The following is a 22,910-nucleotide window of genomic DNA, read 5'->3' as shown; positions in this document are numbered from 1 at the left end:
GCCTGGGCAGAGTCGAGGAATAACGCTGATCAGGGTGTGGCTCTCCGTACACAAGGCTGATCCAAAAGATGCAAAAAAGATGATTGTCGGTGTAGTCGGTACTACACAGTACTCAGTTGCGGCGCTCCTCAGTCAGCAGTGGAGGGAAGTATCGGTACAGAGGAAGCGTAATGCAATCAGGGTGATTGGATACGACTAGATTAGGGAGAAAATTGGGGGGGAATTGCAAAACAATATACAGTATATATACAGGGGCTGGACAAAATAACTGAAACACCTGTCATTTTAGTGTGGGAGGTTTCATGGCTAAATTGGACCAGTCTGGTGGCCAATCTTCATTAATTGCACATTGCACCAGTAAGAGCAGAGTGTGAAGGTTCAATTAGCAGGGTAAGAGCACAGTTTTGCTCAAAATATTGCAATGCACACAACATTATGGGTGACATACCAGAGTTCAAAAGAGGACAAATTGTTGGTGCACGTCTTGCTGGCGCATCTGTGACCAAGACAGCAAGTCTTTGTGATGTATCAAGAGCCACGGTATCCAGGGTAATGTCAGCATACCACCAAGAAGGACAAACCACATCCAACAGGATTAACTGTGGACGCAAGAGGAAGCTGTCTGAAAGGGATGTTCGGGTGCTAACCCGGATTGTATCCAAAAAACATAAAACCACGGCTGCCCAAATCACGGCAGAATTAAATGTGCACCTCAACTCTCCTGTTTCCACCAGAACTGTCCGTCGGGAGCTCCACAGGGTCAATATACACGGCCGGGCTGCTATAGCCAAACCTTTGGTCACTCGTGCCAATGCCAAACGTCGGTTTCAATGGTGCAAGAAGCGCAAATCTTGGGCTGTGGACAATGTGAAACATGTATTGTTCTCTGATGAGTCCACCTTTACTGTTTTCCCCACATCCGGGAGAGTTACGGTGTGGAGAAGCCCCAAAGAAGCGTACCACCCAGACTGTTGCATGCCCAGAGTGAAGCATGGGGGTGGATCAGTGATGGTTTGGGCTGCCATATCATGGCATTCCCTTGGCCCAATACTTGTGCTAGATGGGCGCGTCACTGCCAAGGACTACCGAACCATTCTGGAGGACCATGTGCATCCAATGGCGGTGCCGTGTATCAGGATGACAATGCACCAATACACACAGCAAGACTGGTGAAAGATTGGTTTGATGAACATGAAAGTGAAGTTGAACATCTCCCATGGCCTGCACAGTCACCAGATCTAAATATTATTGAGCCACTTTGGGGTGTTTTGGAGAAGCGAGTCAGGAAACGTTTTCCTCCACCAGCATCACGTAGTGACCTGGCCACTATCCTGCAAGAAGAATGGCTTAAAATCCCTCTGACCACTGTGCAGGACTTGTATATGTCATTTCCAAGACGAATTGACGCTGTATTGGCCGCAAAAGGAGGCCCTACACCATACTAATAAATTATTGTGGTCTAAAACCAGGTGTTTCAGTTATTTTGTCCAACCCCTGTATGTATATATATATACAGTGTATCACAAAAGTGAGTACACCCCTCACATTTCTGCAAATATTTCATTATATCTTTTCATGGGACAACACTATAGACATGAAACTTGGATATAACTTAGAGTAGTCAGTGTACAGCTTGTATAGCAGTGTAGATTTACTGTCTTCTGAAAATAACTCAACACACAGCCATTAATGTCTAAATAGCTGGCAACATAAGTGAGTACACCCCACAGTGAACATGTCCAAATTGTGCCCAAATGTGTCGTTGTCCCTCCCTGGTGTCATGTGTCAAGGTCCCAGGTGTAAATGGGGAGCAGGGCTGTTAAATTTGGTGTTTTGGGTACAATTCTCTCATACTGGCCACTGGATATTCAACATGGCACCTCATGGCAAAGAACTCTCCGAGGATGTGAGAAATAGAATTGTTGCTCTCCACAAAGATGGCCTGGGCTATAAGAAGATTGCTAACACCCTGAAACTGAGCTACAGCACGGTGGCCAAGGTCATACAGCGGTTTTCCAGGACAGGTTCCACTTGGAACAGGCTTCGCCAGGGTCGACCAAAGAAGTTGAGTCCACGTATTCGGCGTCATATCCAGAGGTTGGCTTTAAAAAATAGACACATGAGTGCTGCCAGCATTGCTGCAGAGGTTGAAGACGTGGGAGGTCAGCCTGTCAGTGCTCAGACCACACGCCGCACACTGCATCAACTCGGTCTGCATGGTCGTCATCCCAGAAGGAAGCTGACGCACAAGAAAGCCAGCAAACAGTTTGCTGAAAACAAGCAGTCCAAGAACATGGATTACTGGAATGCCCTGTGGTCTGACGAGACCAAGATAAACTTGTTTGGCTCAGATGGTGTCCAGCATGTGTGGCGGCGCCCTGGTGAGAAGTACCAAGACAACTGTATCTTGCCTACAGTCAAGCATGGTGGTGGTAGTATCATGGTCTTGGGCTGCATGAGTGTTGCTGGCACTGGGGAGCTGAAGTTCATTGAGGGAAACATGAATTCCAACATGTACTGTGACATTCCGAAACAGAGCATGATCCTCTCCCTTTGAAAACTGGGCCTCATGGCAGTTTTCCAACAGGATAACGACCCCAAACACAACCTCCAAGATGACAACTGCCTTGCTGAGGAAGCTGAAGCTAAAGGTGATGGACTAAACCCAATTGAGCACCTGTGGCACATCCTCAAGTGGAAGGTGGAGGAGTTCAAGGTGTCTAACATCCACCAGCTCCGTGATGTCATCATGGAGGAGTGGAAGAGGATTCCAGTAGCAACCTGTGCAGCTCTGGTGAATTCCATGCCCAGGAGGGTTAAGGCAGTGCTGGATAATAATGGTGGTCACACAAAATATTGACACTTTGGGCACAATTTGGACATGTTCACTGTGGGGTGTACTCACTTATGTTGCCAGCTATTTAGACATTAATGGCTGTGTGTTGAGTTATTTTCAGAAGACAGTAAATCTACACTGCTATACAAGCTGTACACTGACTACTCTAACTTATATCCAAGTTTCATGTCTATAGTGTTGTCCCATGAAAAGATATAATGAAATATTTGCAGAAATGTGAGGGGTGTACTCACTTTTGTGATACACTGTATATATATACAGTGTATCACAAAAGTGAGTACACCCCTCACATTTTTGCAGATATTTAAGTATATCTTTTCATGGGACAACACTGACAAAATGACACTTTGACACAATGAAAAGTAGTCTGTGTGCAGCTTATATAACAGTGTAAATTTATTCTTCCCTCAAAATAACTCAATATACAGCCATTAATGTCTAAACCACCGGCAACAAAAGTGAGTACACCCCTTAGTGAAAGTTCCTGAAGTGTCAATATTTTGTGTGGCCACCATTATTTCCCAGAACTGCCTTAACTCTCCTGGGCATGGAGTTTACCAGAGCTTCACAGGTTGCCACTGGAATGCTTTTCCACTCCTCCATGACGACATCACGGAGCCGGCGGATATTCGAGACTTTGCGTTCCTCCACCTTCCGCTTGAGGATGCCCCAAAGATGTTCTATTGGGTTTAGGTCTGGAAACATGCTTGGCCAGTCCATCACCTTTACCCTCAGCCTCTTCAATAAAGCAGTGGTCGTATTAGAGGTGTGTTTGGGGTCATTATCATGCTGGAACACTGCCCTGCGACCCAGTTTCCGGAGGGTGGCGATCATGCTCTGCTCAGTATTTCACAGTACATATTGGAGTTCATGTGTCCCTCAATGAAATGTAACTCCCCAACACCTGCTGCACTCATGCAGCCCCAGACCATGGCATTCCCACCACCATGCTTGACTGTAGGCATGACACACTTATCTTTGTATTCCTCACCTGATTGCCGCCACACATGCTTGAGACCATCTGAACCAAACAAATTAATCTTGGTCTCATCAGACCATAGGACATGGTTCCAGTAATCCATGTCCTTTGTTGACATGTCTTCAGCAAACTGTTTGCGAGCTTTCTTGTGTAGAGACTTCAGAAGAGGCTTCCTTCTGGGGTGACAGCCATGCAGACCAATTTGATGTAGTGTGCGGCGTATGGTCTGAGCACTGACAGGCTGACCCCCCACCTTTTCAATCTCTGCAGCATTGCTGACAGCACTCCTGCGCCTATCTTTCAAAGACAGCAGCTGGATGTGACGCTGAGCACGTGCACTCAGCTTCTTTGGACGACCAACGCGAGGTCTGTTCTGAGTGGACCCTGCTCTTTTAAAACGCTGGATGATCTTGGCCACTGTGCTGCAGCTCAGTTTCAGGGTGTTGGCAATCTTCTTGTAGCCTTGGCCATCTTCATGTAGCGCAACAATTCGTCTTTTAAGATCCTCAGAGAGTTCTTTGCCATGAGGTGCCATGTTGGAACTTTCAGTGACCAGTATGAGAGAGTGTGAGAGCTGTACTACTAAATTGAACACACCTGCTCCCTATGCACACCTGAGACCTAGTAACACTAACGAGTCACATGACATTTTGGAGGGAAAATGACAAGCAGTGCTCAATTTGGACATTTAGGGGTGTAGTCTCTTAGGGGTGTACTCACTTTTGTTGCCGATGGTTTAGACATTAATGGCTGTATTTTGAGTTATTTTGAGGGAAGAATAAATTTACACTGTTATATAAGCTGCACACAGACTACTTTTCATTGTGTCAAAGTGTCATTTTGTCAGTGTTGTCCCATGAAAAGATATACTTAAATATCTGCAGAAATGTGAGGGGTGTACTCACTTTTGTGATACACTGTATATATATATATATATATATATATATATATATATATATATATATATATATATATATATGAAAGCTACAATACACAGCATAGCCTACCTTAACAGTTGAAATAAGTAAACCTAGAGGAATCACTTTTCCAAACTTAGTTACCTAAGTAGTGTTTTTAGCTGTTTCAGACTTTTTGACTAACCGATTCCTAACTGAATTGCCATAGGATTGCTATTGTAACAGACTTTTCTGTGGTGTAGTATTCTGACAATGTTTGATGTATGTATTTACATATTGTGTGCATTTTTTCCCTTTGGGGAATGGAAAAAGTGTGCTTCTCTACACACATGATCATCTCTGTGTAGTCTGTGCTCAAAAGAACAATCCAGTAAAGTATTATGCTCTTGATCGCTCGGTTACACTAGGACCGCCTCATGGTGCGAATTAATCAGTAAACATAAGGGAAATGGAATACTACGCAAATAAAAAATGTTAAATGACATATTTAATTTCACAGCAAAGGCTCGTTTTCTTCAAGGTCTGTGACATCTGTGAGTGCATCCGTCAAGCAGGTCGGCAGGATGATAAGACACAGGATCAAACATTGGTTTACTGCTTTGTTGCTTGCTTTTAAGATCGCTTGTCTTGCATCCTTCGCCCTCCTGTTTCGGCTGGTGGCTCCCACTGTTTTGAAGTTGTCTGTCTGTCTGTCTCATTAGTAATGTATAATTGCTTGTCATATAATAGCCATTTAGGGGGAAATCAATCAGCAGTCACTTTGTTCAGATCTCGTATTGCTGAGCCAGACTCATCATTAGTGAGATAGACTGGCTTGTTTGTATACACAAATAAACAACCACTCAGGTCACATTTTTTCTCTATTATCCAAGCATCATGACCATGACCATAGGGTAATAAATAAATATCAAATGATGACAGAAGCAGGCTTAACAAACACTCATTATTTAAAACCCTCCAAAAATTCCAGACTGAACACCGGATTTGTCATAATGCACGTCCCTCCCGATAAAGTCATCCTGCTCGAGTGGTCTGACCTCAGCGCTGAATTATTTCTAATAATCAAAAAAAATCTAATAATTAAAAAAGAGGACAGCATGAATCATGGGTTGTTATTTTTCTGTGTGTCAATGTTGTCATCTTTTCCTCTGACACCTAATGCATCACAGGCCTTGTAGAAAAAGAACGCTGGGTGCGACAGGTCTGGATATGTGGGTTCTGCAAGGAAAGACACGTGTAAGCATGGGAAACACATACTCATTTCATAACAAATGATTTCTGATTTTATATAGTCCTTATTAAAGCCTGTTCGTTTACTGTTAATCACAACCAGCAGCTAAGTGTTATACTTCCTGCATTTCTACTGTGGTCATATTGACATGGTTAACCTCAGTGTAGGTCATTTATAGCATTAGGAAATGCATGCATCTATGTGTGAATGCAAGTGCCAGTGTGGTTTGCTGTGCTTCCGATGTACAGCCCTTCTCTGCAGCAGTAGGAGCAAGAATTTAACTTGGACAATGGATCCAACTACATTAGGGGAAATGCAGGTGGACTAGTGTATTGGACTCCAAAGCCACCTGTGCATCCCTGTTATTTTAAACAAATAGGAATCGAGAATGTTTAAGTTGTTTACTTCATATGCACTGCAGAATAGAACTCTTGCAGCACCTTTCGTATAGTTTGTCAAAAGACAGATTGCTATTGGCCGGTTAGGCGTCTGCAGAGGCACTTGTCATTCCTCATCAGTTGTGGCCTAGTGGTCAAGCCCCACCACTGCCAGGTTTCCACTGTTGGGCCCTTGAGCAAGGCCCTTAACCCTCAATTGCTTAGACAATATACTGTCACAGTACTGTAAGTCGCTTTGGATAAAAAAAAAAAGCGCGTCTGCTAAATGCTGAAAATGTAAATGTAGATGTAATAGCCTCTGCTGGCTGGGTATAGTGGATATCAGTGCGTGACTCTGTATGTGATACTGATCCCTGTTTGAATCCGCCGTGTGCACGTAAAAAGAAGAGGTACTAAGAAATAGGGCTGGGCGATTTTCACGATTAATTCGGTTAATTCGCATGAACCCGATGTTAGAAATGTGACAATCGCGATTGTTTACATACTTTATATTTTCATTAAAATACCAACATGTCACGAGGCAGAAACTGACCAGACGCTCGCGGAATATAAATCAGGGAAAGTTTAATATAAAAAGGGCGAAAACAGTGTACAAAATCAGGTAGAGTCAAAAACCAGCGGATAAACTAAACAGTAAACAGAAGACAACAAGGATTATACACGGTAACGGTTCGATTCAGTAATCAGGAGCGCAAACACAATCGGCAAAACGAGACACAAACAGAGTTCAAATAAGATTCACCGAATCAAAAACAGCCGAACTGAATCAAAACTCCGGAGCCGGTGAGCGCGATCAGGATTGGCTGACCGGGACAAGCGACAGACACGTGACAGTCCGTGAGAGCATGGGATTTGTAGTCCATATAGTTAGAAGCAGAACGTGCCCCCTCCATCCACCCCCCCAATCGCAAGAGGACAAAATCAAAGCTGAGCGATTACTTAATGCCACCGCCACCCCCACCCCCCAGTGTAGATACTGATACAGACTCACTCAGTGGTGGAAACAGCACAGCACAGGCTCGTGTTCTTTTTAAGAAACCTGTAAAGAACTTTTTGAAGTTCTTTTTCTAATGTAAGGTGGTTCTGCTGCACAATATTTAAAATAAGAGCTATTCTTATAAAGGATGTAGATAATTCAGATTTCTATTTTGTTTTAATTATTGTGATATTGTTATTGTTATAAAGTTTGAGTCCCTTGAAAAGATAATTATAGGTGGTGGTGTTACTATTTTCTTTTAAATTACAACACAAAAAAAAGAAATTTGAGTCTTATTTCAATTGCATTATACAAGAACAAAAAAAATCTAAATCGTAATCGACAATCGGTTATAATTTTAAAATAATCGAGATTTTTTTTTTTTTGCAAAATCGCCCAGCCCTACTAAGAAAACAAGGGTACCTAATAAAGTGCTAAGGGAGAGTATACTGAATTTGCTCATTTTGTCAAATAATTGTAGCAGCCTTAAGTGTATTATTCATATAAATAGATGTAACCATGACTACAATAACAATTACTTTAAGGTATTTATGTGGCCTGTTGTGAACTGTACTGAAGTGAGGTTATGGTAAATGCTAGGCTGCTCTTCCCTGTGATCCCACAAATTCAGTTATGCTGAGTTCCAGGGGCTGACGTGGTTAATTTGATGCTTTAAAAGTCCTATCACACTTCCACTTAAAGGTCTTAATCATGTTTCTGTGTGTTGTGTGGTCAGTGCCCTGCTGGAAGTCAGTCGTCTTCCATGTATAGTGTAATAAAGATACAGCACTAATACCCGTTTCTTTTTTTAATAGAATAGAGATCTTAAAGCTCTAAGAATTAGCAAATCCCTAATGAGCCAGGCTCACACTGACTGCATGATTGCATTGCTGCAACGAATTTATAAGAACGTCCTTAAATGCAGTGACAGCATTCAAACCATAAGACAAGCTTGTTCGTCTTGAGCATCAACGTTATGGGAAGGTTTAGCAAGTTAACTTTATGATCACCTCAGCTTTACCTGTATCGCAAAGGCAGTTTAGTATCAAATTTTAATCACCATACCCAATTACTGAACCAATCCGAGCTAATACGCTAAATTGCATAACATTATGATCACTGACAGGTGCAGTGAATAACACTGATTATCTCTTCATCACGGCACCTGTTAGTGGGCGGGATATATTAGGCAGCAAGTGAACATTTTATCCTTAAAGTTGATGTGTTAGAAGCAGGAAAAATGGGCGAGCGTGAGGATTTGAGCGAGTTTGACAAGGACCAAATTGTGATGGCTAGACGACTGGGTCAGAGCATGTCCAAAACTGCAGCTCTTGTGGGGTGTTCCCGGTCTACAGTGGTCAGTATCTATCAAAAGTGGTCCAAGGAAGGAACAGTGGTAAATCACCGACGGGGTCATGGGCGGCCAAGGCTCATTGATGCACGTGGGGAGGAAAGGCTGACCTGTGTGGTCCGATCCAACAGACGAGCTACTGTAGGTCAAATTGCTGAAGTGCATCGCTTACCTGGGGAACACATGACACCAGGACGCACTATGGGAAAAATGCAAGCCTGTCGAGGCAGTGTGATGCTTTGGGCAATGCTCTGCTGGGAAACTTTGGGTCCTGCCATCCATGTGGATGTTACTTTGACACGTACCACCTACCTAAGCATTGTTGTAGACCATGTACACCCTTTCATGGAAACAGTATTCCCTGATGGCTGTGGACTCGGTCAGCAGGATAATGCGCCCTGCCACAAAGCAAAAACTGTCTTTCAGGACTGCTGAAATCTTTCTGGATTGCTGAGGTCCTGCAGGATTGCTGAGGTCTTTCAGGACTGCTGAGATCCTGCAGGACTGCTGAGGTCTTTCAGGACTGCTGAGGTCTTTCAGGACTGCTGAGGTCCTAAAGACTGCAGTCTAAAACATTTTTTAACTGATTGTAGACTAGCAGATCAAAAGAATTACTGATAAATCAATTAAAGTTGAGGTCAAATGTGTTCAGAGACACCACTTGTTTTAAGCAAATGTAAGGCAGGAATTAGAACAGTGACCATTAAATGTAGTGCATTGTGGAATGCAAAGAATTAAAACAATGACGGCTTTAAAGCAAATGCTTTAAAAAAGCTAATGCTTTTCTAAGTCCTACCACAAAACCAGACGAGTAAGAAAAAGAATTACAGGGTGTAACCAGATAACAATCTGAGTGGGTGAACTTCACATGTGGAGGTCTGCATCGTTCTCGATTTAAGTTGCTTTCTGCTACTTAAATGTTTATTAACACGCTCATGTCTACCATGTGGACGTTTATCAATGAGTGTCATGTCCCAAATATTCCTTTAAGTGCAAGAAATTTTGTTTTGCCAATGATCTGTTAAGCAGAATCACACACTAATGTTTAGGTTTGGTAAAGATAAACTTGTCTGAACTTGTTGCAGATTTAGGTCTCAGATTAAAGAAGGAAATAGGTTGTAGGCGATGAACAGCTAAATAAACGTCTTTTCATTCCTGATGGACTGACACATGGTTACATCATAGTGCATTCAGTCAATAGTTTAAACTGGGTGAACTTTAACGAATGACAACGTCTCAGTGCAGCATTCTCAATACAATCCTGGCATCAGCACAATTTCATGAATGCCAAACACATCTACGCTTTTGTTTTAAGGACTATTTGGGATTGTTGTCCAGTACTGTATTTTTTTAATGGAATCCACTTGGCCAAATACTGTTTTTACAGTTGTGTAATTTCTGTGTATTTAAGTTTGTTTTTTACAGTTTTCCCTGCCATTGCACATTTGGTAGTTTTTATGTGCAACTCATTAAAACATATACAAAATACTAGCATTAATTCTTTCATTAATACTGACAAATAGAGGACAAATTCATTAGAATCATTATTATCATTACTTACATTTGTAAAGCCATAATTTGCCTATTTGTTTATAGTTTGCTTTAGTTCAATTTCAATTTTTACTGAGGTCCTACTTTGGTGTAGTTTGTTGAACTCGCCCGTACAAACCACCCATCACCTAAGCCTCAAAAGACAAGAATTGTCAACTGGAAGTTCACTAACAGTTATTCTTCATGAAGAATTTACATTATCACAACAATATAACATCATATGAGAATTATAGAGACGTTGTTGGTTTCACAATTAATCGTCATACAGATAATTACAATTAAAAATTGTAGTATTATTTTTAGAGATGCATGAGTACCGATACTGGTATCGGGTATTTGCCCGATAACGCGCTCATTAACTTGTGCTCGTACTCGCAAACGAGGCTCCGATACTAAACATCCGACTAAACATACTAAACTGGCTCGGGAGCAACTCGGCGTTCGCTCGGCGATCAAAACTCGGCTCTCGATCGCTAAGTGTGAACTATCCAACAACTCGCTGACCGCTCGCCGACCGGATCGAGTTTTCTAACACGTCAGATATCTGATCTGAGATGTGCGACTGGGAATGAGTGACATGTCGAACAGCCAATGAGAACGCAGGATACGGCGTGAGGGGAAACGCAGGAGAGGAATGTAAACAGGTGGGACAGGGGGATAATATAGTTTATATCAGAATACACCAGCACACACACACGTTTTACAGTATTTCTGACCTGATCGTTCTCTACAAAACAACAAAACACCGACATTGCAAAAATATTTATTAACCTCCAACTCACTACAGAACAATCCATGCTATTCGTGTTGCCAAATCCACTCAGATTCATTTATTTTTCCTCCTTGATTTCATCACGTCAGCGCACAAACACTCTGATCACTCGCTACTTGTTGACGTGCATTTTTGGACGTGGTATCATTAAACTTCTCGTCACTTCTCACGTGTGTTTTTGTTTACAAAAATACATGTACTTGTATCCCTAATTATTTTACTTCATTACAATTATATAAAGAATTGTATGTAACATATTTTTAGAATATATTTTCACGGTTTACCAACACTGGGCACAATGCCAATCCATCTCAGGGTCTTGGCCACCCCTCCCCCGTTCATCAAGCATAGCCGATCATGTCTGTACGTGGACACCTGACCGGCCTCTAGCACAGCTGGGGATTGGAACCCCTGAAACAAGTGGTAGTGGGCTAGCATAGTTTGCCGCAGCTCCACCTGATACTTAATAAAACTTAATATGATAAAAGCACTTAAAATAATTAGAACCATAATTGTTTAGGAATGGGGAACCTAAAGATTAAACGGTTAGCTCCAAAAAACTAGGATTGAAGGACACGATTGAGACATGATTATAATTTTTGCTGACAATTATGCCTAACAGGCCTACAATAATATTTAAGCAGCACTGGTGACATATGCAAGTTAGTTACTTATGTTGAACTATGGTTTTTATGTTTTACTGCAGTAGACGTATAAAAGTACATACTCTACAAAAGGTTAAGAGTATTTTTTAAAAAGCCTTCCTAACTCAATTTTTTAAAACAGGATGTCTTTTATTTACGGCAACAGGTACACATCCATGACACTGAGGGTAAATAATGGTTTGTCAAACAAATGACATCATCTTTAGCTAACACTTTTAGACATGATGAAGCAAATTATACAAAATTACTGCTAAATCGCTCATAACTAGTCATGCCAATATTTAGTACTGCAGTATGTCAAGATATTCAACCCAACCTATAATCATCATTGTTCTTTAAAACACTGTCACTGCATTTGAATCAAACTAACAGCAGTTTCACCAACTTTTAAAGCAGATGTTCTTTTAATACATTTCAAACCAAAAATTACAATATAAAGTGTATACAATTATTTTGGAAGTAAATGTAGAAATGTTTATTTATTAATTATTTAGGATTTTAAGGTCATGTTTTACACATTGGTTACAATAACGACAGGACAGGTAGTTACAGGTTACATACACATGATTCATCAGTTCCAAGTTCGATGTCACACAACATCACAGGCAACTTTGTATCTCCGATTCATCTAACTTGCATGTCTTTGGACTGTGGGAGGAAACCAGAGCTCCTGGAGGAAACCTTACAAAGACAAAGACCCGGGCCACTCAAACCCAGGAAGTCGAACCCAGGACCTTCACGCTGTGAGGTGACAGTGCTACCCACCCAACCACTGTGCTACCCTCAATTGTAGGAATTACCCAAGTAAATCAAAAGTCAATCTCTTAAACACCATGAGCTTGTTTCTTTGGGAGACACAACATGCATTGCATTTGCCAAGGTATTTTTGGTGACCCAGCTACATCAAATAATTCCTTTAAGTAAATTAATAATTTCTTGTTTAAATTGGGAACTGTCCACCGTTTTCCCTCTTGTGCCAGATCATCACTGGTTGGGGTAAAGCCATGAAAGCAGCCAATCACAGGTGCACCATCAGAATATGGTTCCATGAGGGCAATATGGCAAAATACACTAAATGGTCAAGTATGTGGACACTTACTTACAGTTACAGTTTTCCACACCCAAACTGTTGCCGCCAAGGTTGATATCTAGTCACCCTAATGAATGAATGTATACACCTGTAAGCAACAGGTGTGGTTGGGGCAGTTGTAGTTTAGCAGTTAAGGTACAGAACTAGTAATCTAAAAGTTGCTGGTTCAAGCCACTCTGTCAGGTTGTCACTGTCAGGCCCTTGAGCAAGGCCCCTAACCCTCAATTGCTTGGACAGTATACTGTCACAGTACTGTAAGTCGCTTTGGATAAAAGCGTCTCCTAAATGTCAAAAATGTAAATGTTAAAATACATGTACTCATTAATAATCAAAAGTAGGGTCATCGCCATACTTTAGGGCACATCGAGTATTATATTGTAATTAAAACCAGTACAGGTGATCAACATCAGTTAATCTAATTACACCCACAGCACTAAAAACATGTATAATGGTGTGATTATATGACATCATCATATAAAATCATATCTGTTAGCTTTACCTGATAAGGTCTCCGTGCAACTGCAGATAGATGCCTTGGGCTTGGCGCTGGGCACACAGCTCCTCCACAGTGGTGCTGGTGGAGCAGAGCACCAGTTTAAGGTCAGGCTGGGCTGTAGATGAAGACTGGGGGCCCGGGGTCACCACCTCATTGGCCCCGTACAGGCAAACACAGCCACGCTGGTTGTCCCCCTTCAGCCAGTCCCGCTCACGTGAGCCAAACCGTGTCTTTCTGGTCATGCAGGCACGGCTGCCGTTCCTTTTCATGTTACGCTGTAACATAAAAAATAATGTTTTTGTTGTACATCAATCAAATCATGAAATGGTCCAGTATATGACCAGCAACACAAAACATGTGAGAGGCAGAGAGGCTTCTGGGGCATAAATATGAACCCACAGCACAAACGCTGTGGCTGCAGACACAAGTCAGGCTTGATTTAGAGATGGCAGGCCAGGCGTTATACTCTTACTCAGGTGGGGTTGCTTGATCGATTTGGACTACACAAAGGCAACAGTGTTAAATAAAGTCCTGCATGGGTGGTTACCATGGAAAGTATGATACAGGTAAAAAAAAAATAACACCACTGCTTAATTATACACCGATCAGCCATAACATTAAAACCACCTCCTTGTTTCTACACTAATTGTCCATTTTATCAGCTCCACTTACCATATAGAAGCACTTTGTAGTTCTACAATTACTGACTGTAGTCCATCTGTTTCTCTGCATGCTTTGTTAGCCCCCTTTCATGCTGTTCTTCAATCTCCCAGGACCACCACAGAGTAGGTATTATTTAGGTGGTGGATCCTTCTCAGCACTGCAGTGACACTGACATGGTGGTGGTGTGTTAGTGTGTGTTGTGCTGGTATCAGTGGATAAGACAGCAGCGCTGCTGGAGTTTTTAAACACCTCACGGTCACTGCTGGACTGAGAATAGTCCACCAACCAAAAATATCCAGCCGACAGCACCCCGTGGGCAGCGTCCTGTGACCACTGATGAAGGTCGAGAAGATGACCAAATCAAACAGCAGCAATAGATGAGCGGTCGTCTCTGACTTTACATCTACAAGGTGGACCAACTAGGTAGGAGTGTCTAATAGAGTGGACAGTGAGTGGACACAGTATTTAAAAACTCCAGCAGCGCTGCTGTGTCTGATCCACTCATACCAGCACAACACACACTAACACACCACCACCATGTCAGTGTCACTGCAGTGCTGAGAATGATCCACCATCTAAATAATACCTGCTCTGTGGTGGTGCTGTGGGGGTGCTGACCATTGAAGAACAGGGTAAAAGGGGGCTAAAAATGTATGTAGAGAAACAGATGGACTACAGTCAGTAATTGTAGAACTACAAACTGCTTCTATATGGTAAGTGGGGTGGATAAAAGGGACAGTGTAGAAACAAGGAGGTGGTTTTTATGTTATGGCTGATCAGTGTATACCTACAGACTAGTGACAAATTCATGGGTCCTAGTCCCATCCAATTACCCAATCGCATTTTGCTTCTTTTTCACCTGCACGAGGTGAGTTCATATGGAGTTAACAGAGCTGAGATTCAAACAAATGTCAGCCTTGGTGTGCTAGCGTGCTTTACTGCTGCATCACCACTACCCGAGTGCCCTGCATGAAAGAATTAAACAAATTAAAAATCCTGGATCAAGAGGACAGGCTAATGCATGTGTAGCATACTACAAGAGAAAGTTCCAGGACTAAATGCTTGACCCCTACAGCAAAATGGTCTGGCGTCTGTCATGCCGCAGGGGACATTTTCCAGACATGGTCTGAATCCGTTTGCCCTTTAGATTAAAGGGGTCACTGCAAATCAACACAAATTTATTCTGACTGATAATCTAATCAATATGATGGAACAGTCCTATCCATATAGTGCTGGTCTCCTCCAGAATGCCTCCGTCCTGAGAGAACAAAAGGGTCAATGAATCGTTTGATGAATATGAAAATAATGAAAGTCATATGCTACAGCATTTACAGTCACCAGATCTCAGGCTAAATGCTATCCCATCAAACCACAAAATGACCATCACCGGTTCCAGAGACTTGGAGAACCTAAGACAGAATGCACTAAAGCAGGGGTGTCAAACTCATTTTCACCGAGGGCCACATCAGCATTATTGTGGCCCTCAAAGGGCCGATTGTAACGAATCCTGCTGTGATTGCAGTCTGTTGTTTTTCTTGGAGGCCGAATTCTGCATTTATATTGTCCTACTTTACCACAGACACGGCCTCATAACACAAGAGACGCACCGGTTTCTCTTCCTGAAGCACAAACTTGTTTTCACTTTCATTAAATTTCCTCCTTGTGCTTAATTTTCTTACTTATCTTCTTGTACATTTTGGGATTATGTGTAAATATTTCTTAACATCATCTACTGGTGGGATGTGTCGCTTTGCAGGTCACAAAATCAGCATGCGTTTTGAGAGATGCAGTTTATGTAGGATTTTACAGTGTATTTTAAGACAATTGTTCTGCCCTCACTAATAGTTTATCCCCCTTTCTCAGCTATACAGACAGCTAGACAGAAAGACAGACAGACAGACAGACAGACAGACAGCTCTCTTCAGGATAGTCGGTTTTATTTGCTTCCCAGCTGTGTGATACATTGTGTGCACCAGAATGAAGTAAAAATACAAACAATTAAAACAATAAAGAACTTAACACAGTAAAAGCACACAGCTGTAGTCAAGTGTTACATCTGGTACAATATGAGATTTACCCAAACGTAAAATAGCGCTAACAAGTTTAAAGATACTAATGGCTATAGTAACGGTAACAATTGTATTTAATTACGGTAAATTTGTAACTAGAACGCTGTGATATACTCACTAAACATTTACAAACAACTGAGAATATAAACGCCACTACTTACAAACGATGCTTTGGTATTATACTGATAATTATTTATATTTATTATTATTGTTTACATTACTACCCGCGTTCTTTTGCCGTAAAAGTCACATGGCTTCTCAGCGAAGGTCAAAGTTAGTTGCCATGACTACGATGTCAACAGTTGCCGCTTTTAAAGATGCAGGAGTCCCATTAAATTATAAGCGCGTCTCTGTAACGACTCGAACCATCACAACAATCGTACAGTCGTTTAAGCTATATCCGGCCCGCGGGCCGTGAGTTTAACACCCCTGCACTAAAGCTTCTAAAGCTACACGCTCCTAAGACACTTTATGTTGGTTTTAATGTGTTAACCTGTCTGAAAATCAGTAAATAAATCTAGCTGACTCACTATCACAGATGATTGTGTGCTGTAACCTTCAATCAGTGTGTTAAACGTTGTTGATAACAAGCCAGGACTTCATAAATGATTGCTTGCCATGAACAGCAAGTGACTTAAGACGTAGAAAATAATAGGACATCCCAAATCTGTGGGGTTTTGTTTGCTTGTTTGTTTGTTTATTAGGATTTTAACGTCATGTTTACACACTTTGATTACATTCATGACAGGAACGGTAGTTACACATTACTCATTACACAAGGTTCATCAGTTCATGGGGTGGCACGGGGGTCACCTCACAAGCATAAAGGTCCCGGGTTCGATCCCCAGGTGGGGCGGTCTGGGTCCTTTCTGTGTGGAGGTTACATGTTCTGCCCGTGTCCGCGTCCGGTTTCCTCCCACAGTCCAAAAACATGCCACCAGGCTAATTGGAGACACCGAATTGTCCTACAGATACCTGGCCGCTAGATGCACAAACCAGTGCACTGTAGTGCCGGTCCCAAGCCCGGATAAAATAGGGAGGGTTGTGTCAGGAAGGGCATCCGGCGTAAAAATCGTGCCAAATCAATGCGGACCGTGATCCGCCGAGAGCCGACCCCGCAACCGAACAAAGGAACAAAAAGCCCGAGGAAGAAGAAGAGGGTTCATCAGTTCACAAGGTTATATCGAACACAGTCTTGGACAATTTAGTATCTCCAGTTCACCTCACTTGCATGTCTTTGGACTGTGGGAGGAAACCGGAGCTCCCGGAGGAAACCCACGCGGACACGGGGAGAACACGCATACTCCACACAGAAAGGACCCGGACCCGGACCCGGCCCCACCTGGGGATCGAACCCGGGACCTTCTTGCCGTGAGGCGACAGTGCCACCCACTTAGCCAGCGTGCCGCCCTGTGGGGGTTTGTTTTACTAATTTACTGACAGATCCTGCAGGCAGTTTGTTTTTAACTAATTACTAATGACTATAAACTGAACATTAAGACGAGCTGATTGGATAATAAATGATTTTGACAGATGATGTCAGCTTATAAGTAGGCTAGGTGGTGTGCCAGATTCCCCCAAAAGATCTGGGTGTGTTAACAGGTTGGGTAGCACTGATGCCTCACAGCAAGAAGGTCCTGGGTTCGATCCCCAGGTGGGGCGGTCAGGGTCCTTTCTGTGTGGTTTGCATGTTCTCCTCGTGTCTGGGTGGTTTCCCACAGTCCAAAGACATTCAAGTGAGGTGAATAGGAGATACAGTATTGTCCATGGCTGTGTTTGCCTGATGAATCTTGTGTAACGAGTAACTACCTACCTGTCCTGTCATGAATGCAAGCAAAGTATGATGTTAAAATCCTAATAAATAAATACATGTTAACAGGTTAGAAGGGCATGAGAGGGGCAGTTAGTTCTATAATAAATGCACAGAAGTGTTACAGTTTAAATGTGATAAGCGAATGATGGTGAATGACAGCTGATGCGGTTCATGTATTCACGCGTAGGCTGCTTCAGACCCAATTAACAGGGAAAAATCCGCTTCATTGTTGAGTTCTTCATCCGCAGATTGTTTGTATTTTTACCCCCCGTGAACTTACTCTAAACTAAACCAGATTCGACTGACTTTACCTTCAGCACTCGGATGCCAGTAGCGCCTCGGCTTGCAGCTCGGTTCGACGACGCTTCGCGGAGCACCGGGCTCGGAGACATCCCTGCGCCGCTCCGGCCGCCATCCACAGCTATTCCGTTTTTCAGCTCAGCGGCGGTATTCGGCGCTGACCTGGCCGCGTTTTCCTCGTCCTTCATGTCGCCTACATGTATGTGGTTCACCGCAAGTATCCTGACATAACGTCGCCGCAACCGACGACTGTTAAATTCCGACACAGAAAGCGGCGGAAAAAGACCACTCCGATTCGGTGAGACGCCATCATGGGGCTGAAGCTCTCCGGCTGTCAGTGACGTGCTAAATAAACATGAGGGGGCGGGGTTATAACACAGTATTTATACTGCACATGGGCGGGGCTAGATTTGAGGCGCGTCTCAAATCGCAACGTTGCTTGAAGAAATATACGGAGCCCCTGAAGGTCACTAGTGAATGCTCACTAGTTACTAAGTGATGCGCACCAGATACTAAGTGGTGCTCACTAGTTACTAAATGGTGCTTACTAGTTACTAAGTGGTGCTCACTAGTTACTAAGTGGTGCTCACTAGTTACTAAGTGATGCGCACCAGATACTAAGTGGTGCTCACTAGTTACTAAATGGTGCTTACTAGTTACTAAGTGGTGCTCACTAGTTACTAAGTGATGCGCACCAGATACTAAGTGGTGCTCACTAGTTACTAAATGGTGCTTACTAGTTACTAAGTGGTGCTCACTAGTTACTAAATGGTGCTTACTAGTTACTAAGTGGTGCTCACTAGTTACTAAGTGATGCGCACCAGATACTAAGTGGTGCTCACTAGTTACTAAGTGATGCGCACCAGATACTAAGTGGTGCTCACTAGTTACTAAGTGGTGCTCACTAGTTACTAAATGGTGCTTACTAGTTACTAAGTGGTGCTCACTAGTTACTAAGTGGTGGTGCGCACCAGATACTAAGTGGTGCTCACTAGTTACTAAGTGGTGCTCACTAGTTACTAAGTGGTGGTGCGCACCAGACACTAAGTGGTGCTCACTAGTTACTAAGTGATGCGCACCAGTTACTAAGTGGTGCTCACTAGTTACTAAGTGGTGATGCGCACCAGATACTAAGTGGTGCTCACTAGTTACTAAGTGGTGCTCACTAGTTACTAAGTGGTGGTGCGCACCAGACACTAAGTGGTGCTCACTAGTTACTAAGTGATGCGCACCAGTTACTAAGTGGTGCTCACTAGTTACTAAGTGGTGGTGCGCACCAGGTACTAAGTGGTGCTCACTAGTTACTAAGTGGTGCTCACTAGTTACTAAGTGGTGCGCACCAGACACTAAGTGGTGCTCACTAGTTACTAAGTGATGCGCACCAGTTACTAAGTGGTGCTCACCAGATACTAAGTAGTGCTCACTAGTTACTAAGTGATGCTCACTAGTTACTAAGTGATGCGCACCAGATACTAAGTGGTGCTCACTAGTTACTAAGTGGTGCTCACTAGTTACTAAATGGTGCTTACTAGTTACTAAGTGGTGCTCACTAGTTACTAAGTGGTGGTGCGCACCAGATACTAAGTGGTGCTCACTAGTTACTAAGTGGTGCTCACTAGTTACTAAGTGGTGGTGCGCACCAGACACTAAGTGGTGCTCACTAGTTACTAAGTGATGCGCACCAGTTACTAAGTGGTGCTCACTAGTTACTAAGTGGTGATGCGCACCAGATACTAAGTGGTGCTCACTAGTTACTAAGTGGTGCTCACTAGTTACTAAGTGGTGGTGCGCACCAGACACTAAGTGGTGCTCACTAGTTACTAAGTGATGCGCACCAGTTACTAAGTGGTGCTCACTAGTTACTAAGTGGTGGTGCGCACCAGGTACTAAGTGGTGCTCACTAGTTACTAAGTGGTGCTCACTAGTTACTAAGTGGTGCGCACCAGACACTAAGTGGTGCTCACTAGTTACTAAGTGATGCGCACCAGTTACTAAGTGGTGCTCACCAGATACTAAGTAGTGCTCACTAGTTACTAAGTGATGCTCACTAGTTACTAAGTGATGCGCACCAGATACTAAGTGGTGCTGACTAGTTACTAAGTGATGCTCACTAGTTACTAAGTGATGCGCACCAGATACTAAGTGATGCTCACCAGATACTAAGTAGTGCTCACTAGTTACTAAGTGATGCTCACTAGTTACTAAGTGATGCGCAGCAGATACTAAGTGATGCTCACCAGATACTAAGTAGTGCTCACTAGTTACTAAGTGATGCGCACCAGATACTAAGTAGTGCTCACTAGTTACTAAGTGGTGCTCACTAGTTACTCAGTGGTGAGCACCAGATACTATGTGGTGCGCACCAGTTACTAAGTGGTGAGCACCAGCGTGTGTGTGGGTGTATGTGTGTCTGCCCTGCGATGGACTGGCACCCCGTCCGGTGTTACTGTGTGCCTTGTGCCCACTGAAAAGCTGGGATAGGCTCCAGTACCCCCCATTGACCCTGATTGGACAAGCGGTTAAGAAATTGAGTTGAGTGAGTGAGTGATTTTAGTTAGTGACTTTTTTTTTTCTGTTTATCGATCTGAAGTTCTATCTATTTACTTTTTAAGCATTAAACCATTCAGTTAGCCACCATTTATAGGCTAATTAAAGTCATGTGAGCACCAACAAGGTGAGTCTAAATTCTAATTAATCACAGGTTAGGCTGATTTTGTTCTTTGTTTCAAACTGAACATATGGTGCTATTAATTGTGTCCTAGCATTATTTATAATTTTTTGTCATTTTTGTGTCTTGTGCTTTTCTGTATTAAACATATGAGTTCATATGCTATATAAACTGAACAGTTTCACTAAATAATGTTACCTGAAATGTATACATAAACAGTGAATATAAAAAGTCTACATACCTCTACAATGACATCTGACAAAAAATCTGAACTTTTTTCTTTTTGTTGGTGTCCTATAATCTGTACAATTTATTTGAAAAACAAAATTTAGGGGCGTTTAGGGGCAAAATAAAAATACTTATATAATGCAGTAATGTGGTTGCATAAATATAGACAACATTAAACTAATACTTTTTTGATGCACTATTTTATGACAGCATTCAGTCTTTTTTAGTAATAGTCTACCAGCATGGCGCATCTTGACTTAGCAAACTTTATCCACTCTTTCTTGCAAATGTGTTCCAAATCTGTCAGACTGAGAGCACACCTCCTGTGCACAGATTTCCGATTGGATTCAGGTCTAGGCTCTGGCTGAACCATTCCAAAACTTTGATCATCTTCTGGTGACGACGTTCTTTTGTTAATGTGAGTGTTTCTTCTGGGTCATTGACATGATGAAAGTGAAATTTTGCTTCATCTTCAGCTTTTTAGCAGAGGCCTGAAAGTTCTGTGCCAAAATCGACATATTTAGAACTATCCATAATTCCCTGCACCTTGACTTCAGCCCCAGTTACAGCTAAAAAACAGCTCCAAAACATAATGCTTCTGCCATCATGCTTCATGGTAGGTATAGTGTTATTTTGGTGATGCACAGCGTTGTTCTTGTGCCAATCATACCTTTTCAAATTATTGCCAAAATGTTCAACCTGGGTTTCATCAGACCATAATACATTTTTTCCACATCCACTGGCAGACTAGATGATTTTCTTTGTAAGAAACAGTCTCCGTCTCGCAACCCTACCCCACAGCCCAGACATATGAAGAGTACGAAGAGATTGCTGTCACATCATTGGACACAAGCATTATTAGACAAAAATTCCTGCAGCTTTTTTTTTATGTTACTGTCGGCCTCCAGGTCTTTGCATTGTCACGGTCGGTCCATATTGTATTTACTTGTTGATGAGTGTCTTCACTTTGTTCCATGGTAAATGTAATGCCTTGGAAATTTTTTGTATCCTTCTCCTAACTGATACCTTCCAACAATAAGATTCCTTTAATACGTTGTATGCTAGTTTATTTACAGAGTCATTTTAACTGATGGCAGATTTATACTGACTCCTATTTAACATAAGGATGAATGGAAAATGATTGGCTGGTCTGAGGAAGGGAATGCAGGAACGAATTCCTCATAACTGGTGCAATTACGACCTCTGCTGGCTGATTGATGGTGCCTGCACAGGAAGGGAAGGGGGTAATGGTTTGTTTGTTTGTTAATTAGGATTTTACTCATGTCATGTTTTACACTCATTGGTTACATTCACGACAGGAACAGTAGTTACTCGTTACTCAAGGTTCATCAGTTCACACAAGGTTATATCAAACACAGTCATGGACAATTTAGTGTCTCCAATTTACCTCACTTGCATGTCTTTGGACTGTGGGAGGAAACCGGAGCGCCCGGAGGAAACCCACACAGACACGGGGAGAACATGCAAACTCCACACAGAAAGGACCCAGAGCGCCCCACCTGGAGAAGGGGGTAATGGAGATTGGTGAGTGACTCTCTGTATTTAATGCAGGTCTGTGTAAGAACCCGCCAGGTGCAGGTGAAAAGAAGTGGTCAGCTACTGCACACATGTCGGAGGGGGAGTGCGTTAGTCACAGCCCTCCATAGTCAGGAGGGGAGGTCAGCAGCAGTGGAGGAAGCAAACTGTGCTTATAAAGATTTGCAAGATGTTGCTGTCTTTTTATTTCTATTTTACCTACTGTCCCAACTTTACTGGAATTGGGTTTGTAATTTGTGTTACAACTTTTAATGTGACCAAGGGTGTCCAAACTTTTGCACTGACCTTTCCTGTGGCATACATTATCTATACTTTCACAATATAACCAG

General features: G+C 42.6%; 1 protein-coding gene across 1 annotated transcript in view; it reads right to left on the bottom strand.

Annotated features, from left to right (window-relative positions):
* The window catches only part of phlpp2 (PH domain and leucine rich repeat protein phosphatase 2), a 102,071-nt gene extending 83,619 nt beyond the window's left edge, over positions 1–18,452 (bottom strand). Inside the window, exons 1-2 of the mRNA XM_063013057.1 lie at positions 18,140–18,452; positions 13,287–13,558 (exon numbers count right to left, since the gene is read on the bottom strand). Coding sequence (XP_062869127.1) covers positions 13,287–13,558; positions 18,140–18,316 — 449 coding nt within the window. The 5' untranslated portion in view covers positions 18,317–18,452. The remainder of the gene's footprint in view (positions 1–13,286; positions 13,559–18,139) is intronic.
* Positions 18,453–22,910: the final 4,458 nt, after the last annotated feature.

The sequence above is a fragment of the Trichomycterus rosablanca genome, chromosome 17 (genome assembly GCF_030014385.1).
Source record: "Trichomycterus rosablanca isolate fTriRos1 chromosome 17, fTriRos1.hap1, whole genome shotgun sequence".
NCBI classification, from domain to species: Eukaryota; Metazoa; Chordata; class Actinopteri; order Siluriformes; family Trichomycteridae; genus Trichomycterus; species Trichomycterus rosablanca.
This window is presented reverse-complemented; position numbering and strand designations above follow the sequence as displayed.